At 37.5% G+C, this 14,355-nt stretch overlaps 4 protein-coding genes across 7 annotated transcripts; all 4 read left to right on the forward strand.

Moving 5' to 3' along the window:
- The first annotated feature begins 83 nt into the window (after window positions 1-83).
- On the forward strand, window positions 84-3,073 carry LOC111038241. Its single transcript, XM_022321265.1, has 2 exons — window positions 84-1,427; window positions 1,900-3,073. Exons 1-2 carry the CDS (start codon window positions 922-924, stop codon window positions 2,645-2,647), a joined length of 1,254 nt encoding a protein of 417 aa, XP_022176957.1. The 5' UTR covers window positions 84-921; the 3' UTR covers window positions 2,648-3,073.
- A 1,861-nt stretch (window positions 3,074-4,934) lies between these two features.
- On the forward strand, window positions 4,935-8,445 carry LOC111038236. The gene is made up of 2 exons (XM_022321257.1): window positions 4,935-5,515; window positions 7,025-8,445. The coding sequence occupies exons 1-2, from the start codon at window positions 5,034-5,036 to the stop codon at window positions 7,788-7,790; spliced, it is 1,248 nt and encodes a 415-aa protein (XP_022176949.1). The 5' UTR covers window positions 4,935-5,033; the 3' UTR covers window positions 7,791-8,445.
- A 532-nt stretch (window positions 8,446-8,977) lies between these two features.
- LOC111038226 lies at window positions 8,978-10,818 on the forward strand. Of its 2 annotated transcripts, XM_022321243.1 has the most exons (3): window positions 8,978-9,524; window positions 9,600-9,798; window positions 9,938-10,818. In XM_022321243.1, exons 1-3 carry the CDS (start codon window positions 9,317-9,319, stop codon window positions 10,758-10,760), a joined length of 1,230 nt encoding a protein of 409 aa, XP_022176935.1. In that variant the 5' UTR covers window positions 8,978-9,316; the 3' UTR covers window positions 10,761-10,818. The 2 variants fall into 2 exon arrangements, with proteins under 2 accessions (XP_022176935.1, XP_022176934.1); XM_022321242.1 differs by having other exon boundaries at window positions 8,991-9,798.
- A 470-nt stretch (window positions 10,819-11,288) lies between these two features.
- Window positions 11,289-14,105, forward strand: LOC111038227. Of its 3 annotated transcripts, XM_022321246.1 has the most exons (3): window positions 11,289-12,281; window positions 12,342-12,669; window positions 12,758-14,105. In XM_022321246.1, the coding sequence occupies exons 1-3, from the start codon at window positions 12,188-12,190 to the stop codon at window positions 13,575-13,577; spliced, it is 1,242 nt and encodes a 413-aa protein (XP_022176938.1). In that variant the 5' UTR covers window positions 11,289-12,187; the 3' UTR covers window positions 13,578-14,105. The 3 variants fall into 3 exon arrangements, with proteins under 3 accessions (XP_022176938.1, XP_022176936.1, XP_022176939.1); XM_022321244.1 differs by having other exon boundaries at window positions 11,520-12,669; XM_022321247.1 differs by having other exon boundaries at window positions 11,539-12,669; window positions 12,833-14,105.
- Window positions 14,106-14,355: the final 250 nt, after the last annotated feature.

Genomic DNA, 14,355 nt, shown 5'->3' on the forward strand with positions numbered 1-14,355 from the left:
ATATTCATATAAGTAGTTATATATCTATGAACATATACGTTTCGAGGTCACGCGCAATAGATGCGTCGTAGGCCTCCTACAGCATATAGTGTTTCTACTGTATATTTAGAACTACTGGAGGGATTTACTGGAATGATTATTTATAATATGTAAAACATAGTCACAGCTCGCTACAATATATTGGTTAAATAAATTCATACAAATCCGAGCCCCAGCAAAAGGAATCGTTCGTTGCTTACTCCCTATAAGTGACGTATAATATAATTGATAAATACAAAATATTATTCATCGGTATTGAGATATATTCATACTGCAATTAGCGTACATATTATGCACGTTTATAAGCGGACGATTTGATGGTCAGCTAAAAATTGTCGTTTAAACCAACATAATATGCGCTGGGAAACCTCTTACTCCTTGTCCATGGTCGAATGCCAAACAGTCAACTGGGAACATATTTTTTTTGTCTTCTACACTATACAATTAGCCTTGTTCCCGCGGTATTATTAAGCCTGCGTAGCTCATCGACCGACATCCGTACATCTATAATAAGCTAATATTATAATAATTAATGGGTCTGCGTTTGGGCGATAACCCACCTGAGCGGCATGGCAGCCGGTATTACATCAGCTGATAATTTCACTTGATTTATTGCGCGCGTTTGACTCTCGGGTACCGCCCGACTTTCAATTCGGAAAAACAGTACCACCGAGGGAACGGCTGTCGGCTGGTATATTACCGACGTATATCTTCAGCGGCCCAGTGTCGGTCCGACTTCAGTGTAGTGACGACTGCGGCGGCGGCGACTCGAATCCGACCGACTCGAATTCGGCCTACCCGCACGGCGTACCCACACTACCGAACAGCCGTCGAGTGTCTTACGCCCTGTGCACACCTGTAACCCGCCGGGAACGGGCGACGATGATGACGACGGCGAGCGCGGCCGCGGTCGCCGAAATGATCGAGGCCGGAGCTTTCGGACCGGACTGCCGGTTCGTGTCGTTCGCGCTGGACGGCCAGCACGCCGAACGCGATCAGTTCGCGTCGTCCGTACTGTACGGGACGGTTACTGTCGCAGATCGCGACTGCCATCGCCAAAGCCGTAGACTCGTGTTCAAGTTCAAACACCCGTTGCCAGAGATGCGGGCCTTCGTCAAGAACGACGAGCAGTTCCACAACGAAATACTGTTCTACGAACGGATCGCACCGTCGCTGTTGGCCTGTCGCTCGCAGGGGGACGGAGACGATCCCGCGACGCCATCGCTCTGTCGTTACTTCTACGGGCGCAACGACTGCGCTGACCTGGCCACACGGGACATGGTCGTCTTGGAAAACGAATCAGTTCGCGGATACCGGTCGGCGATAACTGAACATCGGTTGTGTTTGGACTTCGACCACCTCTCCGTGGCACTCAGAGCTCTAGCAAAGTGAGTGGGACGTATTCGCGTGTCGTATTCGGGTTGTGGTATTTAACGGATCGCAGACATTATTTTCTCGAATAGTTTCTGGGAGGTTTATTTTGATATTTAAGCCTTTATTTAGACCGAGAGTTATTGAGCAAAAATAATTTTGGGGTGCCAAATATAACCTGACACATGGCAGTGGCTTTTTGCATAATTCTGCATCTCTATAAATAAAATATTCAGCTACGTTCAAAATATCAAAATGAAAGTATAGATTTTCATTGACCTAAGCTAATAATAGAAATATTTTATTTTGAAAATTTTGATGTTTTATTCTGTGAGAAGAAAAAAACATTAAAATATGTCAATAAAATATATTGTGTTATGATAATAATTGTGTAAATGTCCTGTAAACTATAAAAATTCGTAAAGATGTGTCACTGCGATGTCAAATATATCGATAACAACAGTGTCCATATTTGTGTTGTGGTAACAGGTATCACAGTTTGTCGTACAGAGCCAAGCACGTGGACCGAGTCAAGTTCATGGATTTGGTGGCCAAGCTGAAGGACACGCAGTGGAACGACGATGGCCAGTGGCTTGCAATAGGCGCAAGACTGGAGGGTCTGTTCTCCTCGGCTCTGGACAAGTTAACGTCACGTAACGGTGGTAAAGACGACCAGCGTGCTGACTGGTTCCGGACGGAACTGTTGGCCGATACGTGTAACACACTGAAACGTGTGATGGAACCTGCCGAACCGCTGTCCGTCCTGTGCCACGGCGACTTCAACCGGAACAACCTGCTGTTCCGGTACGACGACGGCGGCCGGCCGGTGGACGCGCTGGCGTACGACATGGCCACGGTCCGGTACGGGTCGCCGGCGCTCGACTTGTCCTTCTTCCTGTACATGAACACAGATCGCCAGACCCGGGACGATCACTGGGACGCGCTGCTGGACGCGTACTGCGAAACCCTGGCCACCGCCGCCGGCGACGTCCCGGTGCCCGATCGTGGCCGGCTGGACGACGAAATGCGCGAGCGCGCGTTCTACGGGTTGGCGCACGGGTCGTTCTTCTTGAGGATCATGTTGGAGGAACAGAAACCGGTCGATCCAATGGAGTTCATCGGAAAGACTGACGATGAGGTGCTCGAGGTTTTGTTGTCATTTGGCGGGGATCGGGCCACCGAATGGGTGGCCGACATCGTCCAACACTATTTGGACACGGCGCGTGCCGAAACATGATCGCGTATTACTCACGCGCATGCGTGGATAAAGTTAATCGTATTCTTTTCAATTATTTTTTTTCAGTCTTAACGTGCTTTACGTCCTTGTATTTTAACTAACTATATTATGACATTTCTCGGATAAAAGGAATCGCAACTGGACGCAACACTTGTAATAAACTGTGTGGCTTTCATTATAATACTAAAAGAAAAGAGTATTTTGTTTTTATTTTATACGGTATATTTCGTTGTACTTTTACTTGCATGTGAAAATCGCACTCGAGTGGTACAAATAGTATAATTGTATAACGCGATATGACTATCGTATTTTTAATCACTCATATACTAGACATCGAGGGCGACTGTTTCAATTGAAACGGTTCACATGCAATTCTGTAATACATAATTATTAAAGTATATAGTTTTTTTTTTTTATCATTGCCTACTAGCGTAAGAAAAATATTGAAATCGCTTTAATTTTGATTAAATTTATTTTTGAAATTTTAACTCACCGTCAGTGGCTTTATATCTTAAAATTATAAAGTCCATTATATTAAATTTGAAAAAAAATGATTTATGACGTAGTAATCAGTTGAAAATAGTAATCACTTAGCTAGTACCTATAAATAGTATAAGTAATTTATAAAATATAAATTATAAATTAAATAATTCGTACATCGTTTCTGAGCGGTGTTTGGCTTATCTTAGGTATTTATACCTACAGTTATGTATTTAATTTTATAATTCCCCCCTCCCTCTTACATCGGTCTGCGATTGCCCCGCGTTCTCGAGCGCATGTGTCGTTCTTATCGCGTATCACATTAATCTCACACCTGTCGTGTTTTGCGTACTTAGTTTATACTTGATATTGACTTGTCCTATCAATTATTTTATTATTTATGGAACTTAATACAACAATTTTGAGCTTTTTGACTAGGAAAAAAATCATCCCTTAGGCGGTATATCGATACAAACAAAATACAAATTGAGATTGAATTATTTTAAGGGATTATGCAAAAGGTTATGACAGGTGCACATACACAAAATATACGATAAAAAAATAATAAAAAACACACAACATTATATTGTTGACCCGATACCCACATGGTTCTGTCTAAAAAATAATTATAATAATTTTATTTAGCTAGGTACCTACCTATTTATTTATTCAAACTTTTATAGTTTTATGAATATGCATTATATTGTATCCAATAATGAATGCTTGCAATTCAAATATTTAATTCATATTATACATTAGTTTTTTTATATGAACTCATCACAGCTTATCCCATTGCGTCCATACGTACACAGGAAGAATCATACTGCGTTATCGATTTGCTGTTGCTGTTACCAATATAAAAATGATATAACACTTTATTTTTTAACAGCACAATATCTTCGTTGCTGTGGTTACAAAATATATAATAGATAGTTATAGTAATATCAACTTAGGTAAGTGTAATATAGGGGAAAGTATACGTATCAATGTACTTGGGGATTAAACACAGTCTAGAAACGACTGTTCATAATACAATAATTCTGGAAACGTATTAAATGTCCAGCTTCAGCTTCTAAGTGTTGTTATTGATGTTACTATTTTCATTTTTATGACTAGATTGTAAGTCAGTATGCACATTTTTAAATGAGTATTATTAATTTTTATCTTAGAACTAAAAAGCGTAACACACAAAAAAAAAATGATTTTGAGCGTAGATGGGATAAAATCTGTAACTCAATATATATTTTTAAATTTATTTGAATAATTATCAGTAGTTTATTTTTCTATTCATTATACGGTATAACTGTATAAGTTGAACCAATTTTGGCCCAAAGTATCACTTATAATATTAGACAATAATACTGCTAGTCCCATCTCCTGTATTAACATTTGTAAAAAAAAAACTAACTTAAATATTAGAAATTGACAATAGTCCTTAAATATCATAACAATTAGTTGAAATATTTTTTTAAATGTCATTGTGTATGAAAAAAAAATGTCTTATAAAAAATCTAATGTCCATTTAATAGACATAATAATAATAATAATAATAATAATAATATTTTTCTAAAATAATTTATTAATCAGGTATATTGAAATATTTTTGAGAACGCTTCTGGGCCCCGTATGTAACTCATCGCGTGTTCTTTGGATGTGTCGAGAATTGTATTATTGTCAGTTTTGTTTATTTAACTCGATAAGACCGTATAAATAACGAAAGGTATCAGACTGATAACGTAAAACATAAAACCTAATTAGTGCATATGATTTATGAGTGGAGGCAAAGAGATAGTATATTTTATTGCACTATTAAACAAATGGAAATAATTAGTAATCAATCGCACCGCACTTGAAAAGACGTGTAATACTGTGAAAGAGTGTACCTACCTACCAACAATTAAAAGTTATGGAATTATTTATTAAAACAGAAATAAAGGCCATCGTGGCCGAAGGTGCGTTCGGTAAAAATTGTAACTTAGTGTCGTTCAACGAGTATAATGATATTATTGAAAAAAAAGAATGGAAATACAAAGCAATATTTGGAGACATTGTCACATCAGACGATATACGTTACTCCGTTTTGATCAAGTTAAAAAATCGCGATCAAACAATACGCGAATCTAGTGAATGCGATACACTATTCCAAAACGAATTAAACTTCTATGAAAAGATCATGCCATTTTTATTAGAGTGTCGTGGGCCGTTGGTAAATAATGGCAATGCTCTATCCTTACCACGGTTTTTTTATGGTCGTAACAACGGCGGCGAATTAGCGGAAAAGGATTTACTTATTTTCGAAAATGTCAATACCTTATGCTACCATTTTACTGAAGATCAAATATTCCTGGACAACGATCATTTAATCATTGCACTTCAGGCTATTGCAAAGTGAGTTGATTTTTGATTTTAGACAAATATAAATAAAATAAATTGGATTACGTATGCATTTTTTAGTTTTAAATATGATAGAAATTACAAAAAAAAAATATGCATTTTTTATAAGTACATAATGATGTATAAATTGAAAAACGACTATACGCGCTCTCTGTCATAGTTTTAAATAATAAGCTCGTGCTATCTACTAAGCTGGGTCCACCTAGAACTCTTTTGATTTTATTTACAACGAATCGTGTATGCGATGTCGACACGTCACTAATACTTAAGGTAAAATAAATGATAAAACTGAAAGAGCATTACACAATACCTACTTATAACAAAAATAAAAAGCTCAGCGTGACTCTGTCACACGGATATCTAATCATAAATAAATATCAATAGAAAGCTACGACGAACGTAAAAATATACTTCCGTTTCGACGTACTTAATACGCTCGTCAGGTCTCTAGCCTTAATTGAAAAGTTTTTAATAGAATATCCACACAACTGCACCCACCAAAGGTGCATTGCCCATACAATAACCGAGCCTGGGCAAGTTAACGATAATTTTTAACTGGGTTAAGTTAAGGCGGTAGAAAACATTTAAAACAAGTTTAAAGTTAATAGTTATTCTAATTTTTTTTCAAACTCAGTTAAGTTAAAAGTCATATGAAAACGTATAGTTAACTTATTAACTTAAGTTAAGTTAAGTTATTAATTTATTTATTGTTAATATACAAGTAGCTATAGTTATATGGTTTAAAATGATAAAAAGTAAATGTTTATGAAGCTCACATAAGATGCACATAGGATCATCGATAATAATTTTATTATATTTATTATTTAATTTTTTATAAATTGACGAAATTGGATTTGATTAAAAGTAACTAGTTATTTATTAAATTTCTATCAATAAAAACTAGTTGAGTTAAGAATTAAGTTAATGAAAATTAACTTATAAAAATAAAACTCATAAAAAGTTATGTCTTGACTAACTTAAACTTTTTAACTCGTTTATGCCCAGGCTTGACAATAACCCAATTATAATATTTTAGGTACTTCTAAAACACGTGGATTCATGATTCATAGCTTTGTCGTCCGCCGTGTCGTGCGCCTGTTGTCGTATTCTGATTGGCCGACTTAATCGCCCGTAACCATGAACTACCGCGGTAAATTCTCAGAGTTGTGTCACATCAACTTTTGGTCACGACCGTGAACTGGAAAATAATTAACTAACCCAAACCTAAGATAAACCTTTTCACAACGCCCCCCCCCCCCCCCCGTAAGACGGATAACAACGTTTCGAGTTAAGACAGTTCTGTGTAACCTGTATAATATCTCGTGTAATATTTTAGTCTCCCCGCAACGGAAACTCGCGGGTAATTTGGTACCAATAAGCGATTCCGTTATAGGGAGGTCTTACACTGACGTGTGTTCAGTTCAGCGGCCACGACACGACAGACGACGTATCTGGCGAATGCTCGAACGTTTTTTAAGTCCAAGTTTTTGTGTGTGCCCGCAGGTTTCACGGGCTGTCGTACATAGCCAAACACAAAAACCCCAGCAGGTTCCAGGACATGATCGCCGACATCCATGACCTGCAGTTCGACGGGAACGGCCACTGGACGGCCCAGAACGACATGCTGAAGAGGATGGGCAAACGCGGTGTCGACCGGCTGTTGGAGCGCGACGGGGGACGGTACCGCGACCACGAGCAGTTGCGCCGCTTGAACAGGCTGTTCGACGACGCCACCGGCACGCTGCGGCGGGCCATGCGCAGGCGCGAACCGCTGTCCGTCGTGTGCCACGGACAGTACGGCCGCGGCAGCGTCATGTTCCAGTACGACGACTGCGGGCGCCCGTCCGACGCGCTCATCATGGACTTCTTCGAAACGCGTTACGGGTCGCCCGCGCTGGACCTGTCCATGTTCCTGTTCACGACCACCACGCAAAAGGTGCGCGAGACGCACTGGGACGACCTGCTGAACGCGTACTGCGCCGCGCTAACCGCCGCCGTCCCGCCCGGCGTCCGGTTCCCGAACCGCGCCGAACTGGACTCCGAGATGGCCACGTCCGCCATCGTCGGGTTCGTGGAAGCGTCGTTCATTTTGCCGTACAAGTTGCGGGACAACAGCGACCCGCTGTTGGACGCAGTGGCCACCAGTGACGACCCGGTTGACTATTTCCTGGCGTTGGGCGGTGACGAGTGCACCAACATATTGGCCGACCTTGTACAGCACATGGTCGACATGGCATATACGCAGCCTTCTGATGCACTCTGGCAATAGTATTTAAGTGGCCTTGTAATGCACTCTGGCAATAGTATTTAAGTAAAAGTGTTCAAATAACTTTAAGTTCTCAAGACAGCGGTTCTCAACCTTGAGCGCGACACTAACATTTTTAATCGAACTTTTAGCGAACCCCAAGCCCCCCCCCCTCGCCCTTAAAAAACACAATTGCAAACAAAACTTTCATTTCTTTACAGGAAATCGGTAAATATATACGTATTTATCTGTGCTCAAATACGTGAACAAAAAAAATGTATACTTACATTCGCAACTAACCAAAACTCCGATGAGGACGCATCGAGACTCGTGGTTATTTATAAGACTAATTTAAAATTATTTTCTTCCTCAATCATTTTACTATCAGACTGTTTCAAGAATTAAAAAAAAAAAAAAAAAAAAAAAAATGGTATAATATAATTTATGTGTAAGTAGCGCTTTTGAGACTCACCTTAAATACCTCTACGACCCTAACGTGGTCGCCAACCAAGGTTGGACACTGCTCGATTAAAATGTAAATACTCTAAACACTTCTGAAGAAAGTGCCTACACATTTCTCACGAATTATCAATCTGTATGTAAAACAAAACACCTAATGATTTCCCATGTTTTTCTTATTTTGTAGAAGTAGATACCTATTTACTATGTATCTTAACCCGATATCAGATGACAAAATAAAGATAAAATATAGAAATGTGTTTGAAAAAAATTAATGATTCTAAGTGACATAAATACAAATTGAAACAATAAATTATTGTCATATTGTAAAAGTGATATATATATATAATAATATACAATACATATATATATATATATATATAATAAATCATATTGTATAATTTTATAAATTCTTTAAAAGCTACTAGAATATAATATGCTAGAATTATAATGTAATTTATTTTGATCAATATATAAGAGAATAAAAAAAAACACAATAAACTTTAATATTATTGATGATAACAATGTATATTTTGTACATAAACTACTCAATGGTTAAATTGGTTCTCCTGAGTCCTGATATTATATTTCTATACATCCTATCGCTAATCCAGTAAAAACATCGATTAAAAGTAATTCCCGTGGCACTAATTATAGATACGCACCCCATCAAGATCGACCGTTTCGAGTTATAAAAAATATGCCGTATGCTAATACATTTTTATATTTTTATCATATTTTATTAATTTTATGTATTTATTTTATTCTTACTTTGTACATTTATTCTAAAGTCGCAAATGTACCTACCTACTATATTTGTATATGTCTTCATTCAATAATACTGTACTTTGTGCTCTTGTGTCATTGAAATTGAACAAATAAATAACTTATATTATACGTATGCAGATTGACATGCCAATAAATAATATGTGAAGTGATCAGTGCTTTTAAAGGTGGGATTTGAGATAATATGTGTGATTGTTTATGAAGTTATTATTCAAGTATAAATTGTACGAACTAATTAGTACTCAATTAAACGACATAAAAATAAGACGTATTTCATATTGCGACCGACGATATTATTATACGTTATGGATCACTTCATCGAAGAAGAATTAAAAATGATTGTCAGCGAAGGTGCTTTCGGAAAAAACTGTAGCTTAGTGTCTTTCAAATTATATAATAGTATGACTGGCATAGACGAATGGTGGTACAGAAGAATATTTTGTTACATTATAACTTCGGATGGATCACACTATAACATAATGATCAAGCTAAAGATTCAAGATTTAGCATTGCGTAATTATATTGCAAGTGACCTTTTATTTAAAAATGAATTAATTTTTTACGAAAAAATTGCACCGTTCCTATTAGAGTGCCGCGGACCAACAGTTAATGATGCACCTGCCCTATTTCTACCAAATTTTTTTTATGGTCGTAACAAATGCAGTGAATTAATAGAAAATGATTTAATTGTTATCGAAAATGTTAATGCTTTAGGATATTGTTTGAGTAATGAGAAAGTGTTCTTGGACTACGAACATTTGACAGTTGCACTCCAGACAATAGCAAAGTAAGTTTAAGATTAATCTTTTATTATTCAGCTGGTAAAGTTCGTATTTATCAATTTAACATAGTTCAGTACATTGTATTATAATTTAAATTGATCGTTTCCAACATTGTTATAGAATTTGATTTCTTTTTGCAATAAGGTTTCATGGACTGTCGTATACTGCCAAACACGTCAAAGATCTGAGCGCAATTCACGAAATCGTAGAAAACGTTCACAAAGTACAGATCGAATCTAACGATCAATGGATGGCTCAAAGCGAGTTTATTAAAAAGTGCGGAAAACGAGGGTTAGGCCGGCTGTTAGAACGGGACGCGGACAAGTACAGAGACCACGTGCACATTCGTCTCATGAACGAGCTCTTAGGCGACGCAGACAAAACCTTCATACAGACATTGGAAGCTCGGGAACCACTGTCCGTCGTGTGCCAGGGCGATTACCTCAGGTACACGTTGTTGTTCCTGTACGACGAGCACGGACACCCATCCGACGCGACGTCCGTGGACTTTGGTACGGTTCACTATGGGTCACCGGCACTGGACCTGTCGTCGTTCCTGTACATGTCCACCACGCAGCAGATGCGCGAGGCGCACTGGGACGACTTGCTGGACGCCTACTGCGCCGCGCTGGCCAACGCCGTCCAGCCCGGCGTCCGCGTCCCGGATCGAGCCGAAATCGATGCCGAGATGGCCGCGACTGCCGTCAACGGATTCGCCAAAGCGTCGTTTACCCTGCCTTTCATGTTGCACGACAGGAGTGATTCGTTGGATTCGTTGGCGACGAGTGACGACCCGGCGGACTACTTTCTGGCGTTGGGTGGCGACGTGGCGACAGAATGCCTGGCTGACATGGTTCAGCATTTCGTTGACATGGGCTACCCGGACGTGAGACGTGACCTAGTGCACTCAAATCCGGTTGAGAATCCCAACTCGTTGCACTGTCAGAGCTCTAAGGAGTTAAGCTAACTGAATTGAATTTGTACTTATGTTTTTGGAAATACATTCCATCCGATATTATACTCTATTTTTTGTTGTTGATGATCTGAGTGGAGCCATAAATGTATCTTTTTTACAACGATGTGTGTGTCTATAAAGAAAGGTGTACATGATAAGTGGGCGAAATAATGTTTTTTTTTTTTTGCAATAATGAAGGTGGTTTCTGATAACGAATTTGATCCTGTTGGTGATTTTGTGAGGTCATTATTACTCATATACATATTCCCAGTGCTTTTCAAAAGCGTCGTTCAAACTTTTTTGAAAAATGTGTAAAATGTTAAATTTTTATAATTGAGGACTTACAATTTTAACCAAGGTTTCTTATAAGTAGTTTATATTGCAACCAAAACATCTTAAAACTACATAAACACAGTCTTAATAGATATTTTAAGTTTAAATCTGGTAAAAATTAGATTTTGAAAGACAATTACGATTTTGTTTGTAATATTTTAGTTGTAATTCACTAATATTATTACATAAAAAATGTTGAGTTAATTTTTGTTTATCTTTGTTGTTAATTAATTAATTAACTTTAGTTATGAGTTTGAAAATACCATTTTGATCAAATTTTCTACCAGGAATAACAATAAGTGAACGAGTTATTTTTTTCGGCTCAAAAACGTCATGGACTACAATATAGTAGTCTCAAAAAAAAAAAAAAAAAACAAAAATCATAGAAATTTAATATCGACTACTAAACAAACTCAATTTACATATAAAATCACTACTTTTAAAAATTGAAAATTGAAAACCAGTTTTTAATGAAATGGATTTAAGTTTTTTTTCTGTAACTGTGGATACATTTTTTGCTGAGCCAATAAATGAAAACATTTGGTACTAGCAACAATGTACTTCATAAGTTGATAATTTATCAATTGAGCAATAATACATAATCACAATATTTTTTATATGAGTTTAAATTTACAGCCAGTTGTCCACCTTTTTTTTATACCTTCTTACTTATTGGTAAATATTTGGTTCTCAAAATGAAAGACCTAAAATGTTTAAATCTAACTGACATAAAATATATCATTTAAGACATATTGTCACGAATACAAATTAGTTAAAAGCTATAAAAGTTTAATATACACATGCACTTTACTTTGCTTGCTCATCAATTCATATAAGTGTATTGTATATACTTTGTGAACACAAAAAAATAGACACAATAGACTATAATATTATTGATTAATTCTTATATACTACAGACTATTAAAACGTTGTAAAGTATGCAAGTTGATAAGCGCTATTAGAGGCGGGGCTTCGAGATAATATTTATGATTTGTTGTGAAATTATTATTCGATTGTAAATTGTACGCAATTATTAGTTCTAAATTAAATAACATACAAATAAGACGCATGCTATATGGCAACCAACCATATTATTATTATGAGTTATGGAACGTTTTGTTGAACAAGAATTAAAGGAAATTGTTGATGGAGGTGCATTCGGGAAGAATTGTCACTTAGTGTCTTGCAAATTATACAATTGTATGAATGATGAGAATCAATGGTGGTACCAACGAATATTTTGTAACATTATAGTTTCAGATGGATCACATTATAACGTAATGATCAAGTTAAAAATTCTAAGTTTGGAACTTCGTTATTGTTTTGGCTGTGACATTTTGTTTAATAATGAACTAATCTTTTACGAAAATATAATGCCGTTTCTATTAAAGTGCCGGGGACCGACAGTTAATGATGCACATGCACTATTTTTACCTCGTTTTTTTTACGGTAGTAATAAATGTAGTGAATTAATGGCAAATGATGTAATTGTTATTGAAAACGTTAGTACATTAGGATATTGTTTCAGTAATGCAAGAGTGTTTTTGGACTACGAACATTTAACAATCGCACTTCAGACATTAGCAAAGTAAGCGTATACCTACCTGAAATACATATTTTTTAACGATTTAATTTTTCCGAGTTCGTGTTCAAATTTGATTGTTCTTCACGTTCAGGTTTCACGGACTGTCGTATACTGCCAAGCACAAAGATCCGGGCAGAATTAACGATTTTTTAAAAAATGTTCACAGCATACACTTGGATGGCAACGGGCATTGGATGTCTCAGCATGATATCTTCAAGAAGTGCGGAAAACGAGGAGTGGACCGACTGTTGGAACGGGACGGGGACAAGTACAGGGACCACGCACGCATACGCCGCTTGAACGAGTTGTTGGACGACCCGGACAAAACCCTAATGCAGACATTGCATGCTCGAGAACCGCTGTCCGTCATATGCCACGGCGACTACCATCGCAATACTTTGTTGTTCCAGTACGACGACCACGGACGTCCGTTCGACGCGATCGCCATAGACTTTTCTACGATCCACTACGGGTCACCCGCCTTGGACCTGTCGTCGTTCCTATACATATCCACCACTCAGCGGATGCGCGAGTTGCACTGGGACGACTTGCTGGACATCTATTGTGGCGCGCTGGCCAAGTCCGTCCTGCCTGGAGTCCTTGTGCCCAGTCGAGCCGAAATCGATGCCGAAGTGGCCGAGATCGCCATAAACGCGTTCGCAAAAGCGTCGTTTTACCTGCCGTTCATGTTATGTGACACCGGAAGCAATTCACTGGATACGTTGGCGACGAGTGACGACCCGGTTGACTACTTTCTGGCGTTGGGCGGTGACATGGCGACCGAGTGCATAGCTGACATGGTTCAGCATTTTGTTTCCATGGGCTATACAGATGTGAGCCGTGGCGACCGCTCAAATCCTGTTAAGAATGCCTACTCGACGCCCTGTAAGAGCAGCACTACTCTAATTTGAGAGTATTAAAACATTCTATTTTTATTAAAAATATATTCCATTTATGATATGTATTACTGTATTTGTTGTTGGTTTGATTAATTTTATCCCAGTTTCTGATGTGTTATTGTTAAAGACTTCACGTGTTTTATATTTGAAATTAATATTTTATTATTTTTCCAGAAACTATTTTTTTATTTATTTTTTATTCATAGATATAAGATAAAGAGTAAATTTTTATGATATCCTATGTCAGAGATGGTGAACCTATGACACGCGTGTCACTCTGTGACAAGCGCACACTATTTTAGTGACACAGACGAATGTGTAAAAGTTTGATAATATTAAAGTTTAAAAAAAAAAAAATTGAAGGTTTATCGAACTATAGTTGACACTCAGGGAGAACAAAGTCCAACCAAAATTTTTATTTGACACAGTGGTACAAAAAGGTTCACCATCCCTGTCCTATGCTCTAATATTGTCATTATAAATATTTAGCTTTATTATTATTATTATTATGTTATTATTAAATCAATCTAATCGTGCCAATAGATGTTTGATAGTTAAAATAATTTAATCTAATGCCAGCTTTTTTTCACGTTAAGCACTAGACGCATCGCGGAGTTAACCAACTACAAAATATGTTTCTTAAAATTGTATTTAGGAGTTATCTTTAACTTACAAATATAAGACAACATACCTACTTACCCAAGTCTATTTGTAATGTGCTATACATAACTTCGTGCATTTTTCATAATCCCTTGAGTTATGATATCTTTTATTAATAATGGCACGATCG

This window comes from Myzus persicae, unplaced genomic scaffold (genome assembly GCF_001856785.1).
Source record: "Myzus persicae strain clone G006 unplaced genomic scaffold, MPER_G0061.0, whole genome shotgun sequence".
Lineage (NCBI taxonomy): Eukaryota > Metazoa > Arthropoda > Insecta > Hemiptera > Aphididae > Myzus > Myzus persicae.

Coding starts and splice junctions, on each gene's coding strand:
- LOC111038241 (XM_022321265.1), top strand. CDS start 922: ATGATGACGACGGCGAGCGCGGCCGCGGTCGCCGAAATGATCGAGGCC. Junction 1,428..1,899: donor GCACTCAGAGCTCTAGCAAA/GTGAGTGGGACG, acceptor TTGTGGTAACAG/GTATCACAGTTTGTCGTACA.
- LOC111038226 (XM_022321242.1), top strand. CDS start 9,317: ATGGATCACTTCATCGAAGAAGAATTAAAAATGATTGTCAGCGAAGGT. Junction 9,799..9,937: donor GCACTCCAGACAATAGCAAA/GTAAGTTTAAGA, acceptor TTTTGCAATAAG/GTTTCATGGACTGTCGTATA.
- LOC111038236 (XM_022321257.1), top strand. CDS start 5,034: ATGGAATTATTTATTAAAACAGAAATAAAGGCCATCGTGGCCGAAGGT. Junction 5,516..7,024: donor GCACTTCAGGCTATTGCAAA/GTGAGTTGATTT, acceptor GTGTGCCCGCAG/GTTTCACGGGCTGTCGTACA.
- LOC111038227 (XM_022321244.1), top strand. CDS start 12,188: ATGGAACGTTTTGTTGAACAAGAATTAAAGGAAATTGTTGATGGAGGT. Junction 12,670..12,757: donor GCACTTCAGACATTAGCAAA/GTAAGCGTATAC, acceptor CTTCACGTTCAG/GTTTCACGGACTGTCGTATA.